This window comes from Psittacula echo, assembly GCF_963264785.1.
Source record: "Psittacula echo genome assembly, chromosome: 6".
NCBI classification, from domain to species: Eukaryota; Metazoa; Chordata; class Aves; order Psittaciformes; family Psittacidae; genus Psittacula; species Psittacula echo.
The window spans coordinates 59,386,744-59,401,559 of NC_137743.1; the positions used below are offsets into that span (position 1 = coordinate 59,386,744).

The 14,816-nt window shown below is 36.2% G+C and overlaps 1 protein-coding gene across 9 annotated transcripts in view; it reads left to right on the forward strand.

The window, feature by feature from the left end:
- The window catches only part of KCNMA1 (potassium calcium-activated channel subfamily M alpha 1), a 507,083-nt gene that overhangs the window by 482,120 nt on the left and 10,147 nt on the right, over nucleotides 1-14,816 (forward strand). For 6 of the 9 annotated variants that reach the window (XM_080621175.1, XM_080621176.1, XM_080621179.1 and 3 more), the window contains 4 exons: nucleotides 656-769; nucleotides 4,018-4,148; nucleotides 12,136-12,330; nucleotides 13,736-13,854. In XM_080621175.1, coding sequence (XP_080477301.1) covers nucleotides 656-769; nucleotides 4,018-4,148; nucleotides 12,136-12,330; nucleotides 13,736-13,854 — 559 coding nt within the window. Of the gene's footprint in view, nucleotides 1-655; nucleotides 770-1,472; nucleotides 1,557-4,017; nucleotides 4,149-12,135; nucleotides 12,331-13,735; nucleotides 13,855-14,816 lie in introns of all 9 variants that reach the window. The other 3 variants (XM_080621173.1, XM_080621177.1, XM_080621178.1) reach the window with 1 other exon arrangement.

Consider the following 14,816-nt stretch of genomic DNA (forward strand, 5'->3'; position numbering starts at 1 on the left):
TTTTTTTTCCTGTTAAAATGGGCCCTTCCATCCCAGTATTCCTATAACTGTAATCCTTATAAAAATGTGTATATGGTACACCTGAAAAAAAAAATACAAACACAACTATATATGGGTTCTATTGCTCCTGGAAAACAGTTAGAAAATTTTAAATCCTGCATGTTGATTAAACCTAAAACCTGCCAATAAAAGCAAACTGTTCCTTGTGGTCTCTTCCTTTATGAACAATACTCTTTCTTTAAAAATGTTAATTGAGGTTTAAGGAAAGGTGCTTGTTTCAGGATTATTTAAAATACTAATAGGAAAAAATTAAACCACTCTAATAGTGAAGTCTTTAATTTTTTGCTTATATTTAAGTAATCATTACTCTTTCTATTTTGAGTGTTTTGATACAAAGGCTACCTAGGATAATACATTAGCTGCCAAATATCTTATAGTAGAAATGACCTGCATATTTGTGAAGTATTAAGCTTTGAAGAAATAATTGTTGAAAATTAAGTAAAGTTGGGTTTAAAATTGAAATTTTTTGCTATACTTTTCTGGAGGAAAAAAATATAGAGATAGAGAATTCCCGAATTCCCTGTTGGTGGGGATTTTTTTAATATAATTTGTCCTATGTAAACATTTTCCTTTTTTTTTTTTTTTTTTCATTTAGGCTTTACGCCCCCGGGGATGGATAGGTCATCTCCAGACAACAGTCCAGTCCATGGCCTTTTACGTCAACCCTCCATTACAACAGGAGCCAACATCCCTATTATAACAGAGCTAGGTAAGGAAAGCTAGTGTTTACCCTTTCGTGTGTATTCTGATATCTATTCCCACTTTTCTTGTTATGCAGTCTCAGGAAAGTTACCTATACTGTATCTTATGCTGCTGTTTTCTCTTCTGATAACTATTTTGAATTACTTTCTCTAACAAAAGATTAGTAACAGTTGTCTCACTTTTTGTTTGAATTAATGAAATATACTTCTGTCATTCCTTTGAGTTTTCTCCATTTTCCTAAATAAACACTCTATCAGAGATGCGTTTTACATGATGCAACAAATAAGCAGGGGTATTTGGGCTTAAGGTTAGAAAACAAAAAAACCACAATAAGTATAAGCAGACATTTCCTGTGCATTTAATCAATAGTAAGAGGCCATTTGTTTATTTCTTCATGGTCCAGAACTGTTTAATCATGTGTAACCAAACTCTGTATAATAGCATGAGACATTTTACTCCTGAGAATACGATGATGGTAGGTAACCAGGCTCTGATTTCCACTCTAGCTGTGGGTATTTATGTTGTCGAGTGGTGTGATGTGAAGTGCAGAAGCTGTTCTGTTTTTTTCATGGCAAATACAAACTTGATTTGTGGTCCTTTGTCCTTTTATTTTCTTTTTCAGCTTTATTTTTTAGAGCCTTACCTGTCTTTTTCCCTTACTTTATTCTCTTTCTGTACTTTCTTTTCCCCCTAAATAATTTACTTATTAGCTAAGCCTGGCAAACTTCTGCCTTTGGTTTCAATCAGTCAGGAAAAAAACAGTGGAACCCACATTCTAATGATAACTGAACTGGGTAAGAGTGCCTTTTTCCTTCACATCACTGTCTTATTTTCTGTTATTGTTCTTACTGTCATCAGCTTTTCCTTTATTTATCTGGCTGTATCAGAGGGGCTACCCTCATGGCACTGCTTTGAATGTGTTTTATTTGTGGTTCTGGTTGAAATTGACTGTCTTGTTCTGGCCTTTCTTAATGTTTTTTTTTTTCACGCAGCATCAGTAAACCTTTGATCACACTCGTCTGACCTGCCGGCTGTTTCCATAGCACCTTTTCACCAATTCATTTTCTTTGGCCTGGGTCCCCACCTCCTGGGCCTTCCCTCCCCCTCCCCCAATTTTTCTCTCCTTTTCTCTCTCTCTTTCTTTTTCTCTTTTTGTTACCTCAGCCTGTTGTCAGTTTGGTGGACATACTTTAGCAATTCCACAGGAAGTCCAAGAAGTATAAGATATCAGAACACACTTCCCCAGCATCATATTTTCCCTTAAGCTATTTGTTTGTTTATTGTAGGAAGTAGGCCTTTTCTGAGAAGCTGAAGTTTTGAATCTGTAAAAAAACAGACAAGCGTCTGTGTTGCTCCCTCTCAATAAAGAGAGCTCTCACCAGCTTTTGTGAGCAGTGTTTGATGAGCATTTCCTGTGATGCAGCACCATACGTTTGAGCCTACCTCACCTAGCCCAGAGATTTTAAGTAGAAATCCTAGAGTGCTAACTTGCATCAGAAAGATAAAGATATTGAGGATAAGATCACACATGCAGAATTCACATTAGATTTGTAGCAGCTTGGAAACTGACACCACACATGACTAGCAAGCTAGTGTCAAAGTCAGGTATTGGTATGCCAGATACAAGTGGAAAACAAATGCTACAATAGTGCCTACTGTCAACTAGCACATTAAACTAAGGCACAAGCTCTTCAAAAAGTACATTTTGAAATGATACATCAGGATCTCAAATACTATTTTGCTCAAGAATTTGGAGAATAAATTGATAGCCATTGCACAAAGAAAGGAATATCATGGATACTGGTGTTTGCTACGATGAAATTCTTCTGACTTCTGGGGCAGAACAATTCTACATTTATAATGCTGAAGTGTTATGTTTTTATGGTTACATCAGGGAGTGGGGAGGCAGGAATTTTAAATCCTACTTCAGCTCAGGTCCTGACTAAATGATCATGGCCAAGTACTGTCTCAATAGTGCTCTAAATGGAAACTAACAATTCTCATCTCCATTAGGCAGCTATTTGTGAGACTTTATCTATAGTTACTCGTGTTTTGTAAGCTAAGCACTGCAAGCACAGAAATATATACAGGTTGCAAAAGGAGTGGATAGAAAATTAAACTATATAGGAAGGAAGATCTGAATAGAAGGCAAAAGGATTTCTAATCTAAGAAGTCCAGAGCTGAAACCAGATCAAATTAAAGGCAGCTCTCATGTTGTTTTCAAAGCTCACTGGCTGGTTCAGGAGATGTGTTCACACGGGAATCAGAACACAGTCAACGTGTGCAGTTTCAAATTCTGAAAAAGTTTTTAATTTGCTTTCTTTGCATGGGAACTGAAATTAATTTGTCATTTAATAAGTTAAAGGGTATTTCAATGGCATAACTAAGCAGTCTGTGCTTTCATGTCTGAGGAGGACTAATATGGAACTGAAGTATTAAATGAAATATGATACACTTGATACACTGATATCAAGGAAACAACTGTTTTCAGTGGAATGAGATGGAGGCAGAGAGCTTAACTGTGACAATGAAATACCAGAGCAAGTCTGAATGACAAATGTTACTTTATTTGGACTTTTTCTTTAAAACAGCCTGATGTAGATTCACACTGGGTAATGCAGAATTTGTGGCTTGGAACTGAAGTTAAGGAGACAAATATTTGAACAAAAGGCAGTGCTGCAAGAAAACAGCTGGAGTATTGCTCATTCATTCAGGTAGATACATGTTAACAGGACAGTTTATCCTCTTTTGAGCTGTAAGTGCATTAACACCACCCCAGTAAGAATCACAGCAGCATATTTAACAGGTGCCTGTGGGCTATATCAGAGTTTTACAGACAGCCTTTATTTTACAATGGGGTTCTTACTTAGTATCTTGTGATAACATTTCACTGTATATGTATACAGCCTTAGCCACTGTATTCAACCAATACCAAGATTGTCTCAATATATAAAAGAACATCATGTATCTCATTTTGAGTGCAGGCAGTTGGTGCCACGAAGCTACTTTTATGGCAAAGAGGTAGTCACTTCCTAAGAACAAGAGAGTCACTTCTTACAAGCAAGATAATAATCAACAGATTTTTAAATGCACATTTTCACATCCATCTTGATTTCATTTTCAGTGACGTCAAAGACACAAGTCTGTGTTTCCAGACATATGCTGTTTCTTTTTCTTTCTGACTGTGTAATGTGTAAGGTCACATGCTGGTGACCCAGAAGCACCTTATGATTTGATTTTTATTATTATTTTCAGTAAATGATTCAAATGTTCAGTTCTTGGACCAAGATGATGATGATGATCCAGACACAGAACTGTATCTCACGCAGCCATTTGCATGTGGAACCGCATTTGCTGTCAGTGTGTTGGACTCTCTCATGAGCGCAGTAAGCAGACAAAACCTTTTTCATTCTCTTATATCAGACTTATTGTGAAAGAGTATGAAAGTGTAGTCCCTATTCCACTGGTGGTTGGGAAAAGACACTTTTCTGTTAGATGTCAAGAGAATTTCAGAGCCTAAACTTGGCTATTTTTTGGTTGGACACAGGGACCTTAGAACAACTGAGATATATAAGACGAACATGAGTCCACAATTTTAAAATCAGAAAGTCTTATGTCAGGCTTTAGAGTATAATATTTTCCAAAAAATATTGTCTCTTCCTCCTGAGAACCAGACCCAAATTCAGTGTGTTAGTCCCTATTCTTACCATTTATGTCAGACAGCATCAACCATGTTTTAAACTTTTAATTTCCTGTAGCCATGAGCAATGCTGTGAGTATGGGCACTGGGAGACAGTGATAGAACTTTATGAAAGCCATTGTACACATCACATGAACTCTACTTGTGTGAAGAGAGGTTATCTATCTTTTTGACATGAGTTGTCTTGTGAATCAAAACGTAAGTGCATGCCAGAAACTGCAGATGGTGGCCTTTGGTTACATTTATATTAGGCTTTTTGGTTTGCAGCCATGGCACAGTTTCAAAGCAAACGCCTCAGTCATACTCCTTTTCATCCTCCCTTGCTTCATACTGGTTAAGTTTTCAAACCAGTCTTGTGCCATGTTAGATGTAGCAAGAACATAGTCTTCTAAAAATCTGAGCTTAGGCTCTCCAAGGAATAATATTCTATAGTGCTGGGAATCATCTGCTGTAAACCCCATACAGTATTAGAAATGAGCAAACATCTAAGTGGTCATATTATATGTCGGGGCAGTGCAGCCTGAAGCCAGAGAGCTAAATGTGATAACAAGAGTAGAAAATTCTAACTTAGAAAAAGTACTAATCAAGAAGACAAGCCAAGGGTATAGTCAGTTAGTATTGTTCACCATTTTGTCTTTTCTTTCACCGCTTCACTGATTGGTGGCAGTGTTATTTTCTCTTTCATTCCTCAAAGGCCTAGTAAAGAGTTGGAAAAGTACAATTCTTCCTGACCCTTCAGAAAGTGTAAGATGTGTGAAATGTTTTCTCTTTACTATCTCTACTCTCATGTGAATGGTGTATTTTCCTTTCACTTCTTCTCCAAGGAAAAGAGTGTTTTTCACACAAACTAATCTACTTGCACTATATTACCTCTTTTTTTTAAATTATTCTTTTTTTTATTATTCTTTCTTTTTCTTGGGTTTTGTTTTTTTTTTCCTAGAGTACTCTTGTTTTTAGGGACCAGCTTTTATTTATCCTACCTGATTTAGAACCAGTAGTGGCAAACTGAAGCCCAAATCCTAACTAAATCGTGAGATTTGCAGTCATGCTTTCATTCTATTAACTGTGCAGATATGCAATGCATGAACTGTACCATTAAGAACAAATCTCTTCTTACAGTGGTGTAGTTTTATAGTAAAACTGCTGTAAGAAAGATTAGAAAATAGAATAATACCCACACACACAGTGTGTGTCTTTCTGACTTGCAGTTAATTTGAAACATACATACAGATCTAAAAAAAAAAGTATAAATTAAATTATAAATAATGTTTTGAAGTGTTCAGTTATTGAATAATAGTAATTCAACAGTATTGATCAGTGTTGAATTATTTTTTTTTCTTTCATATAATTTTATTAATATAGAAGTAGTGGACTATACCCTACTCATAAATCACAGATTAGAAAATGCTTGGTCACTTTCTGATTCAAAACTGAATGCTGAAGATCATTATATTCTTCCAGTTTAGCATTATTTCCTATAAGATGACAGTATTAGATATTATAAATTTGAAATTGTCTCTTGTTTTCTTATTTCAAACATTAAAAGCTATGAGGTTTACTTTACAAAATGCTGTCTACCTGCTATCTACACACAGTTTGTCCTCTGTGGGAAAAGCAATATATTCCACAAGCATATGGTTCACAGTATGGCAGTTCAAAGATCATTGCTCTGAAGATAATCATGAACTCAAAAACTACATTGTCTTTTTGATGAGTTGGTAACAGTGGCCTCTCCAGGCTTTCGTTAAAGTGTATTATTGTACTCTCTGTGAAGACTGTAGTCATGGTTCATGTTTTGAGTGTGGCAGTGGCTATTGTTAAATAGCACCAGCTAATCATTATTATATCTTTGAAGAGATGTCTACTAGCATCAGAGACATGAATGATATATTAATATTTGTTTTCTCATAACATATGCAAACCCATGGAAAAAGTACATGTAGTCTTCCAGTCTTCAGGTGGTGCCACTCCTGAAAAGCAAAGCACATTCTCATTACCAAATTGAATGGGACTAAAAAACATGGGATTGGAAGCATTTTTTAGATAATGTGGGTGTTTTGTAAAAGGTTTATCTTCAGCTATAAGAAAGCTACATTACATAGGATAGCTTAAGAGAAGCAAATTTTTGAGAAGTACTTTTTCTTTTCTGGGTCTTGTTGAGATAGTTATTCAAGAAAATCCTGTGCATTCAAGGAAACCAGTTTTATCGACACACAGTACCTTCAAAGGTTTGAACAGCTGGCCAGAGAGCCAAAGATTTTCTGTTATTCCTTTTGGCACTGAGGCTATGAGAACCACAAAAGTTCTGGCAGGTTGGCATCCCTCCCATGCATACTGCTGATAAAAACTTGATATACTGTTGGAGTGGTGCTGTTAGAGGCAAGGATCTCCAGAAATGGATTATACCATTTAGGATCCCATATCCCAGAATTTATTTCCTTGTGCTAGAACTTTAGGACTTAATTTTTGTTCTATAATACTAAATACTATTTTTTCTTCATAGAAATGGAAGCACAGAATAGAAGACAAAGTTAAAACAGTTAGTTAAAAATAACTTTACAGTACACCCATTACTCAAGAGTTCTCCCTCAGGGATCCTTACAGTCTTATTTATGCATAAAAGAAACTGTTCTAATCTCTGATACGGACATTTTGAAACAAGACTATTTTTTATGCAAGCTGGTTAAGGGGAACAGCAAGCAGCATCTTGTATCCTAAAGTGTCCCAAACTTCTTTAAAGCTTGAACAGTATCTTGAGAATCAGTTGATTTTCAAACCGTGAAATGCTGTTATTTATTTTCTGCTGTTGATTCTGTCTCAAATGCTGTTTTGTTATTGGTATAAGCTAGCAATGTTAGTTCAGTTGTCCATCAGGTTTGGATATAAATCAGTCATTCAACAGAATTCCTCCAACTGTAAAAGAAAACCAAGTTACAGCATTTGTTTGAAAGCAACGTTAAAAACCAAATGTACTGGAAGAGATGTCTTCTTAAAAGAAAATCATAAAAAAACCCACTAGAAACACAAGAAAAAATGGCAGATATTACTTGGAAAATGATAATTTTTAAGTAATTCTAAATGAAAGGCAAATTGCTATTAAAGTTGAAGCAATATTATTAAAAGATGTGCTAATTTTCAGTTAAATTTTCTGCAAAAACCAATTAGTTTAAAAGACTGGACAGCATTAACTGCAAAACATAAGCACTCTGATAATTATACTTTAAAAAATGATTGAACAAATGGGAAAACATGCCCGAAGCATTTGAAAGAGCTGTGCTACAATTCTGGAGCATGGGCTAGGTGGCACTGCTAGCTCAAATATCTGTCAGAATTTCCTTGCTATTTACCCAGTTTCAGTGTCTATGATGCATTTCCTTTTTTCTGTGTTTAGACAACGCTTATTTCACATTCTTATTCAGGATGCCGATCATAGCGATGTCATACAGATGTCCAGTGCTGGGCACAGTTAATGGCAGCATCAAACAAGTATTTCTTCAGTTATGATTTTACAGTCAACAAAAGGGATTTACTACCATCACTGGAAAGTGTCTTGTTACTTTAAGTACAGCAGCACCTTTCCAAAGACATTCTGTAGATCAGCTTCTTACAAGTACTGGCATATCCAGGCCATGTACCATCCCAGAGAGCAAGTAGAAGATCACTCTCAAATTAATTTCAGTGTATTATTATTCTAAAGGAAATGGATATCAACTAATTCTGCTTTTCAGTGTTCCCCAGTTCCAAACTGGCAAGAGGTAATGAGAGGAGTTTGATTTTTGTGACAATTGAAATTATGGATAGCTGAGTGTCCTGGGTTCAGCAGTAGCAGTCAGTTTTTCTCCTTCTTAGTAGCTGGTGCAGCACCGTGTTTTTGACTTTTGGCCTGGGAAGAGCTGATAACAACTGATGTTTAGACTGACCAAGGACTTTGTGAGTCTCATGCTCTGCCAGGGAGGAGGAGAAGCCGGGAGGAAGCAGGGACAGGACACCTGACCCAAACTAGCCAAAGAGGTATTCCATACCACAGCACGTCATGCCCGGGGATGTAACTGGGAGCTACCCGGAAGGGCACGTCCTCCTTTCGGTCGGGCTCTTTTCCGGCGAGCGGTATCATATTTTCTTCCCTTGTTATTTCTCTTATCATTATTATTATTGGTGGCAGCAGTAGTGATTTGTGTTATACCTTAGTTACTGGACTGTTCTTATCTCAACCAGTGGGAGTTACATTCTTTCGATTCTCCTCCCCATCCCTCTGGGGAGTGGGGGGGGGGGGAAGTAGACTGCGTGGTTCTAATTTACAGCCGGGGCTTAAACCACGACACTGAGTTTTTCCTGGGGAGTGTATTAGTACAGGAGGAAGCAACCCTATTCAGCAGAAGGTGACGAGTTACGGCTTTCTAATTCACCCATCCTTCCTTGTTTATGATTGGACGTTTTCTGATCTGTTGCAATGCCAGAGCAATCTGTCCTAAAAGTTGGAATCTTTTCACTCATAGATGGCAAAACTCCAAAACCCTTAATTTGGCTACACTCACTCATCAATGGTGACATCCACATCAGTCATGGTGTGAAACTCAAATGAAACCATTGTTCCAAGATAAATGTTGCATCCTTTGCTAATAATTGTCTCAGCTTTGCCTTAACATTTGTCTAGCAGTGGGAAGCCTTTCTTCAGCGACAGCATTCTGCTCCATCGACAATAGACCTGATTCTTTTCTCATTTGCATCAGTTTTATAGTAGTGTATGGCTCCCAGAGTTACTTCTGGTTGGCACATGACATGAGTCAGAATTGGGCCCATTATATCTTAATTACACTTGGATTTGAGGAAGCGGGTATTTTATTTGTATTAATGAATTTGTGACAGGTGCCTGACTTGATACATTATTTTACTGCTGATTTCATTTCTTGGTTTAATATGAGATCTGTAGTAAAATGAGTAATATGGCCACAGTATAATTTTTTGGTAGATCATGCTCTATGGAGCTACAATTGAATTTATAAGGGGTGATTGTGAACTTGCATGGCACAAAATTCAGATGAGCTATGAGTATATGTGTTTATATTTTGGATTCTGGCTATAGTTGCTATAATTTGAATTACAGGATAAAGAGAAAGATAAAGAGTTGGAAAACTGAATGTTGGCCTAATGATACCTCCTAATGAGTAATAAAATTCTTAGTACTATTTTAGACTTTTGCCTGTTTTACCAAACAGTGCAAGTCAGCAGTTTATAAAAACAGGCTATTTTGCATGAACCAGCATTCATCAGTCTTAGAGCAGGTGAACAGTTCATGCCATAGTCATTGCAAACCAGTCTTGAAAAATCTACCAGTGAAGATATGCTTTACTTTTTTTTCATGTTCTTCTATCTTAAAGATGTAAAACTGAAAAAAGCTTTTTTTAATAACAGTAAATATCACTACTCAGAGAAGAAAAAGAATCAAAAATACCGAATAAAAGAGTGGGGAAGGCACGATAAAAGAGACTATTGCATAAAATGGTATGCTTTTGTGAAGGTGTGTGCTTTAAGTAAGTGCCATATAGAATATGTTGAAGCATATTTTGATTGAAAGGGCTCCTCCAGCTTCTAGAGTTGCAGTGCCTCCAACATCTAGATCTGGCAGAATTTGGCTTTATATCCGTGAAACTGATGTGAAACAACATTACTGCCTAAGTGCAGGAGCAAAGGAATTGTGCTAATTATTTTAGTTCTGAGTGGTATATAGCATACGCTGACAAAGACTAAGAAAACAGACTAAGCTTAATGCCAATTTTCTTTTTTATTCTGAGTACTTCCATGTTGGAAAAGTATAGTGCAGTGAGAAGTGTTGTCAAAGAGGGCAACTAATTCTCACCTCAGGGACATCAAGGAAGAAGTAATTGAAGAATAAACAATCATGACTGAAATGTCTTTTCTCTCTCACTATGGCAATTCCTGTTAAACGTCATGTAATCACTCCAGACTTACATTCCTGCAAGGGGTCACATTGATTTTTCTATATGTTAAGAAAGGTTTGAGTATTGCACTTGAATTGTTACACAGTGCATTCAGAAATTGAGGAGCTGATTTGAGATTAGCTGTTGTTTTAGACTAACTGAATCTTCCTGAACACCTGCTGATGTCAGACAACTCTTTACACTACACTTTGTATTTAAAATACATAGTGCCTTACTGAGGCTAATCTAAAATAAATTGAATTGATGAGATGCAAATATTTACTTTAGGGCACGTATAAAAATACCAGTAGGTTCCTCTAATTTTAATTTAGTCAAAAGGTGAAAGGCATATATGTAAATAAGCAGAAAAACTTGAAGTTATGAAACTTAAATGTAACAGTGAAAAACATTGCTACCCTTTTTATGTGTCATCTCAAGTAAACAATAGAACTGGTTTCATTATACAAAGAAAGAATATCAAAGTAACATGGATAGGAAGCCAGTTCTGCTTTTTGATCTCAGGACAAAATATTTCAACCTGTACCTTAGTTTACCCACATATTAAATACAATTACTTTACATGGATAGAAGAATGAATTTAATGAAAAGTATTATTTAAAAAGTATTATCTTTGGAAAACGAGTGCTGTTTGAGAATTCAGTATTCATTTTTACCTGATTGGATTACAGACATTTGTTCCAAGTCCTAAATTCAACAAAAGTCACAAATCTAGTAATGGAATCCACAACTCCAGTAACGCCAATCCTGTGTACTTTACAGTGAGCCCTTTTTCTTCTCACATGTCCCTCACGCTTGCAAAGCTTCTGAAAACAGGCATTAGTGACATTGTAAGTGATGGTGTCTCCTTTTTTTTTGTTCATTTTTGAATGGAAAAAAAAAAAAAGGTATTTTTTTGCCCATTGCATTACATTGCAGATATTTAACTGAGTATCTCTGAACTGTACCAGTATACTTTTAAGTGAACTTGAAAGTCATTCATCTGGCATTAAATTAATATTTAAAATACCCATTGTTTGCATGACAGACCAGCAATGCAGGCAAAATGTCAGTGTGGAGTAAATCTTCCCTAATAAACCACACTTACCCTATACCCTAGAGTTTTTTAAAAGGACCACCAGGATCCCAGACTCATCGTACATGTATCTGGGATGAACTCAAGATGTTTAATTGATACATGCTTATGTCTGAACACTGTCAAGTCTCGTAATAAGATGTTTAGTACAATACATTGTTAGACTGCTAGAGTCCAGCCACAGTAATAAGTAATGACATTTGCAGCACAAAGGCAGCTCCCCAACGAATTGGTGACAAGAGTAAAAAGGCAATCTAGTCTGTGTAAGCTTTAAATGTGGTCTGAATTTTACAATTACATGTCCTAAAGCCCATTATTAGACATGAAGGCAATGAGAAGGAAAGCAGTCATTGCATCACTACTAACACCAATTATAGGAAACATAAATCATTCAAATTTTTGTACTTTAATAAAAATCAGACTGAATTGGTGTTTAAAAGGAAGGACCTAGTATAGGAGCCTAATGGGATAGAAGAAAATAGAGTAATTGGAGTCTGCTGTCTTTTCACTTTCTGTATAAAATTATTTGAAGAGACAGCCAAGAACTTTAAACAGCAGAAACACAGAAAAGTTGTAATTTGGATGTCTTCAGTTGTGACTTTAATGGTGTTTGCTTAAAGAGCTTTCTTTTATCTCTGCAGACATACTTCAATGACAATATCCTCACACTGATACGGACATTGGTAACAGGAGGAGCCACACCAGAGCTGGAAGCACTGATTGCTGAGGAAAATGCATTGAGAGGAGGTTACAGTACGCCCCAGACACTTGCAAACAGGGACAGGTGTCGAGTTGCTCAGTTGGCTTTGTATGATGGGCCGTTTGCAGACCTAGGGGTAAGATCACGAGGGAAATGTAGGACCAAGGCTGGTCTGCAATCTATTTGTTTTCTCTCAGACTGAACTAAGAATCTATCTTAATTAGTGTATAATTTCTATTATTTAATTTAATAGAGCCCAACTTTGCTCTTATGCTTTTTGAGAAGCTATATGACTTCCCAGACTCCTTGCCTAGATATTTCCTACAGAAAACCCTGTGGCTCTTAGTTGTCAGCTAGAAATAGATGAGCTGACTTAGATGATGTAACCATTCTAACAGTAATCTATTGTAAACATGAACAATATTGATACCTTTGTTGAGTTTTGTTGAGCTTCTGGATGAAGTAGCTTTCTTGCAAAATCCTATTTTTTTGGTTTATCCCAAAACAAACCAATAAAAAAACCATCTTTAAAAAACAGTGCTTTGGCATAAAGAGGTATGTAGAAATGTTTTCTGGACCAAACCTTGTAATCTTGAGGCAAATCCTAAAGCAATCACTTCACTTTGATGGTGATGCAGGATTTGATATTTCTTAAATTAACCTTGTGTTCATCATTTCTGTTCAAAATGAATGGAGTGACCTTCTTCACAGAAATGACAGGGAATCCCAGTTTAAGGATGTGGGGGGATGAGGATACACAGAAGTAATTAGCCTTTCAGTTCATGTAGTAGTCCATTCATAGCCGAGACTAACAGCTCATCAGAACACTTGAGCAGCAGTGTTATGTTTCCACAAATAAAGCAAGCAATACCAATCCTTCAAATGCTGTTTTGTCGGGGCCTCAATTGCACCACATTGGTGAAGTCAGAATACAGTAACACTCATTATTACTTAAGAATCAATATTTTAAATATACAAACTATGAAATCTGATTTTTTTTCTTATCAAAATATTTTAGGCTATTTATGAAATATGACATTCATTTCATCATTATTTCACAGCAGGAGATACATTATTTCCCTTTTAACCCCTCAGAACTCTAATTTCTGTTGTGCCCCTCAACAAATTTATTTGTCTAGATGACAGTATGCCTACTACCAAAAAAGGGTCAAAAATACTAAAAAATCTTAATACCACATTTAATGTAATTTGTAGAATATACATTGTTTGGTACCAAAGTTTGTATTTCCAGCCTAAAGCAAACCACTCACTCTTCCCAATTTACGATCATTTCATGGACCAAGGATCTCCAAAATAATGATCACTTTACATCATTACTTATTTGAAATTAAACATTTTAGATTACTCATTTTCTTGAGTAAAAGATTCTCATTCGTGACAAACAGCAGACTGTCTGTACATTGTCCTTTTTGTACAGGCTTATACTGAAAATCTTGTTCCCTGGCATTGTGTTAACAAAGAAAAAGGAAAAAAACACCCAGTGTTGTTCTCTTTTTTTCCCTCTCCTTGTTTTCTCCTAGGATGGAGGTTGTTATGGAGATCTATTTTGTAAAGCATTGAAAACATACAATATGCTTTGCTTTGGAATTTATCGATTAAGGGATGCACATCTAAGTACTCCCAGCCAATGCACTAAACGGTAAGTCCAGTCTTTCAGAACATCTCTGCTTCACTGTTCTTCAGTCTTCGAGCGAGGAAGATCCCAGTGCCTGTAATAAATCTAAAAAAGAGCTTTCTCTATTTTTTACATAACTTTGCCACAAAACCTATCTCTTTGACGACTTAATGATCACTCTTCAGCTGAGCTTAAGAACTCAGTTTAAGCTTAAGCCAGCTTTAGGCTGGCTATCATAGCATATGTTTTCAGCTAATTTTAACAAAAAATTTTTAAAGCAAATTTTCAGAACATCTGTCTCTCTGTTTTGTTTGATTTATGATGCTATGCACTGCTTGCATAGAAGGAAGGGACTTCAGTTTGCTTATATAATCAGCTGTAAGTTACTGGATAATAGCTTAGATTCTAGTAGCTAGACTTTTTTTTTCCTGAATGCTCAAAAAATACTCCCGTGAGTTTCTCCTTGGTACTATCTGTATCTGATCATCATTTCTTCCAGTAAATGGAAACCCTTCTCTTGCTAGGCTGTATTTTTACTTTGGTAGCACCAAGGCTGACCTCAGTGCTTTTAATAGAGCAGACACATTTGCATCTTTCCAACTGGAGGCTATTTAGCAGCTTACTTGAAATGTGTCTTAATTAAGTGCCCCCTAGAAATACACATGCAGACCCATACCAGAACTATCGCAAATCTACCATCTGTTGCTGTCTCATTCTCTACAAAAAGCATAATTATTGGGTGAACATGGCAATAAACAACCCTGCAGCCTACCAGAGCAATTTCTTCTGTAAGGATTTGGACAAATTGGGTAGAAAAAATTATTTTCAGGTTAGATTTACACTCTACTTGCTATATTTGGGATTATTTGTTGGATTAATAAGTGACTTCTGTCCCTGAGGCAGCTAAGCAGATTTCTTACCAGCACTGAATTAATTTGAAGAGAAGTTGTGAGCTTTGTGATCAATTTTTACTCATTTCTTGCTGG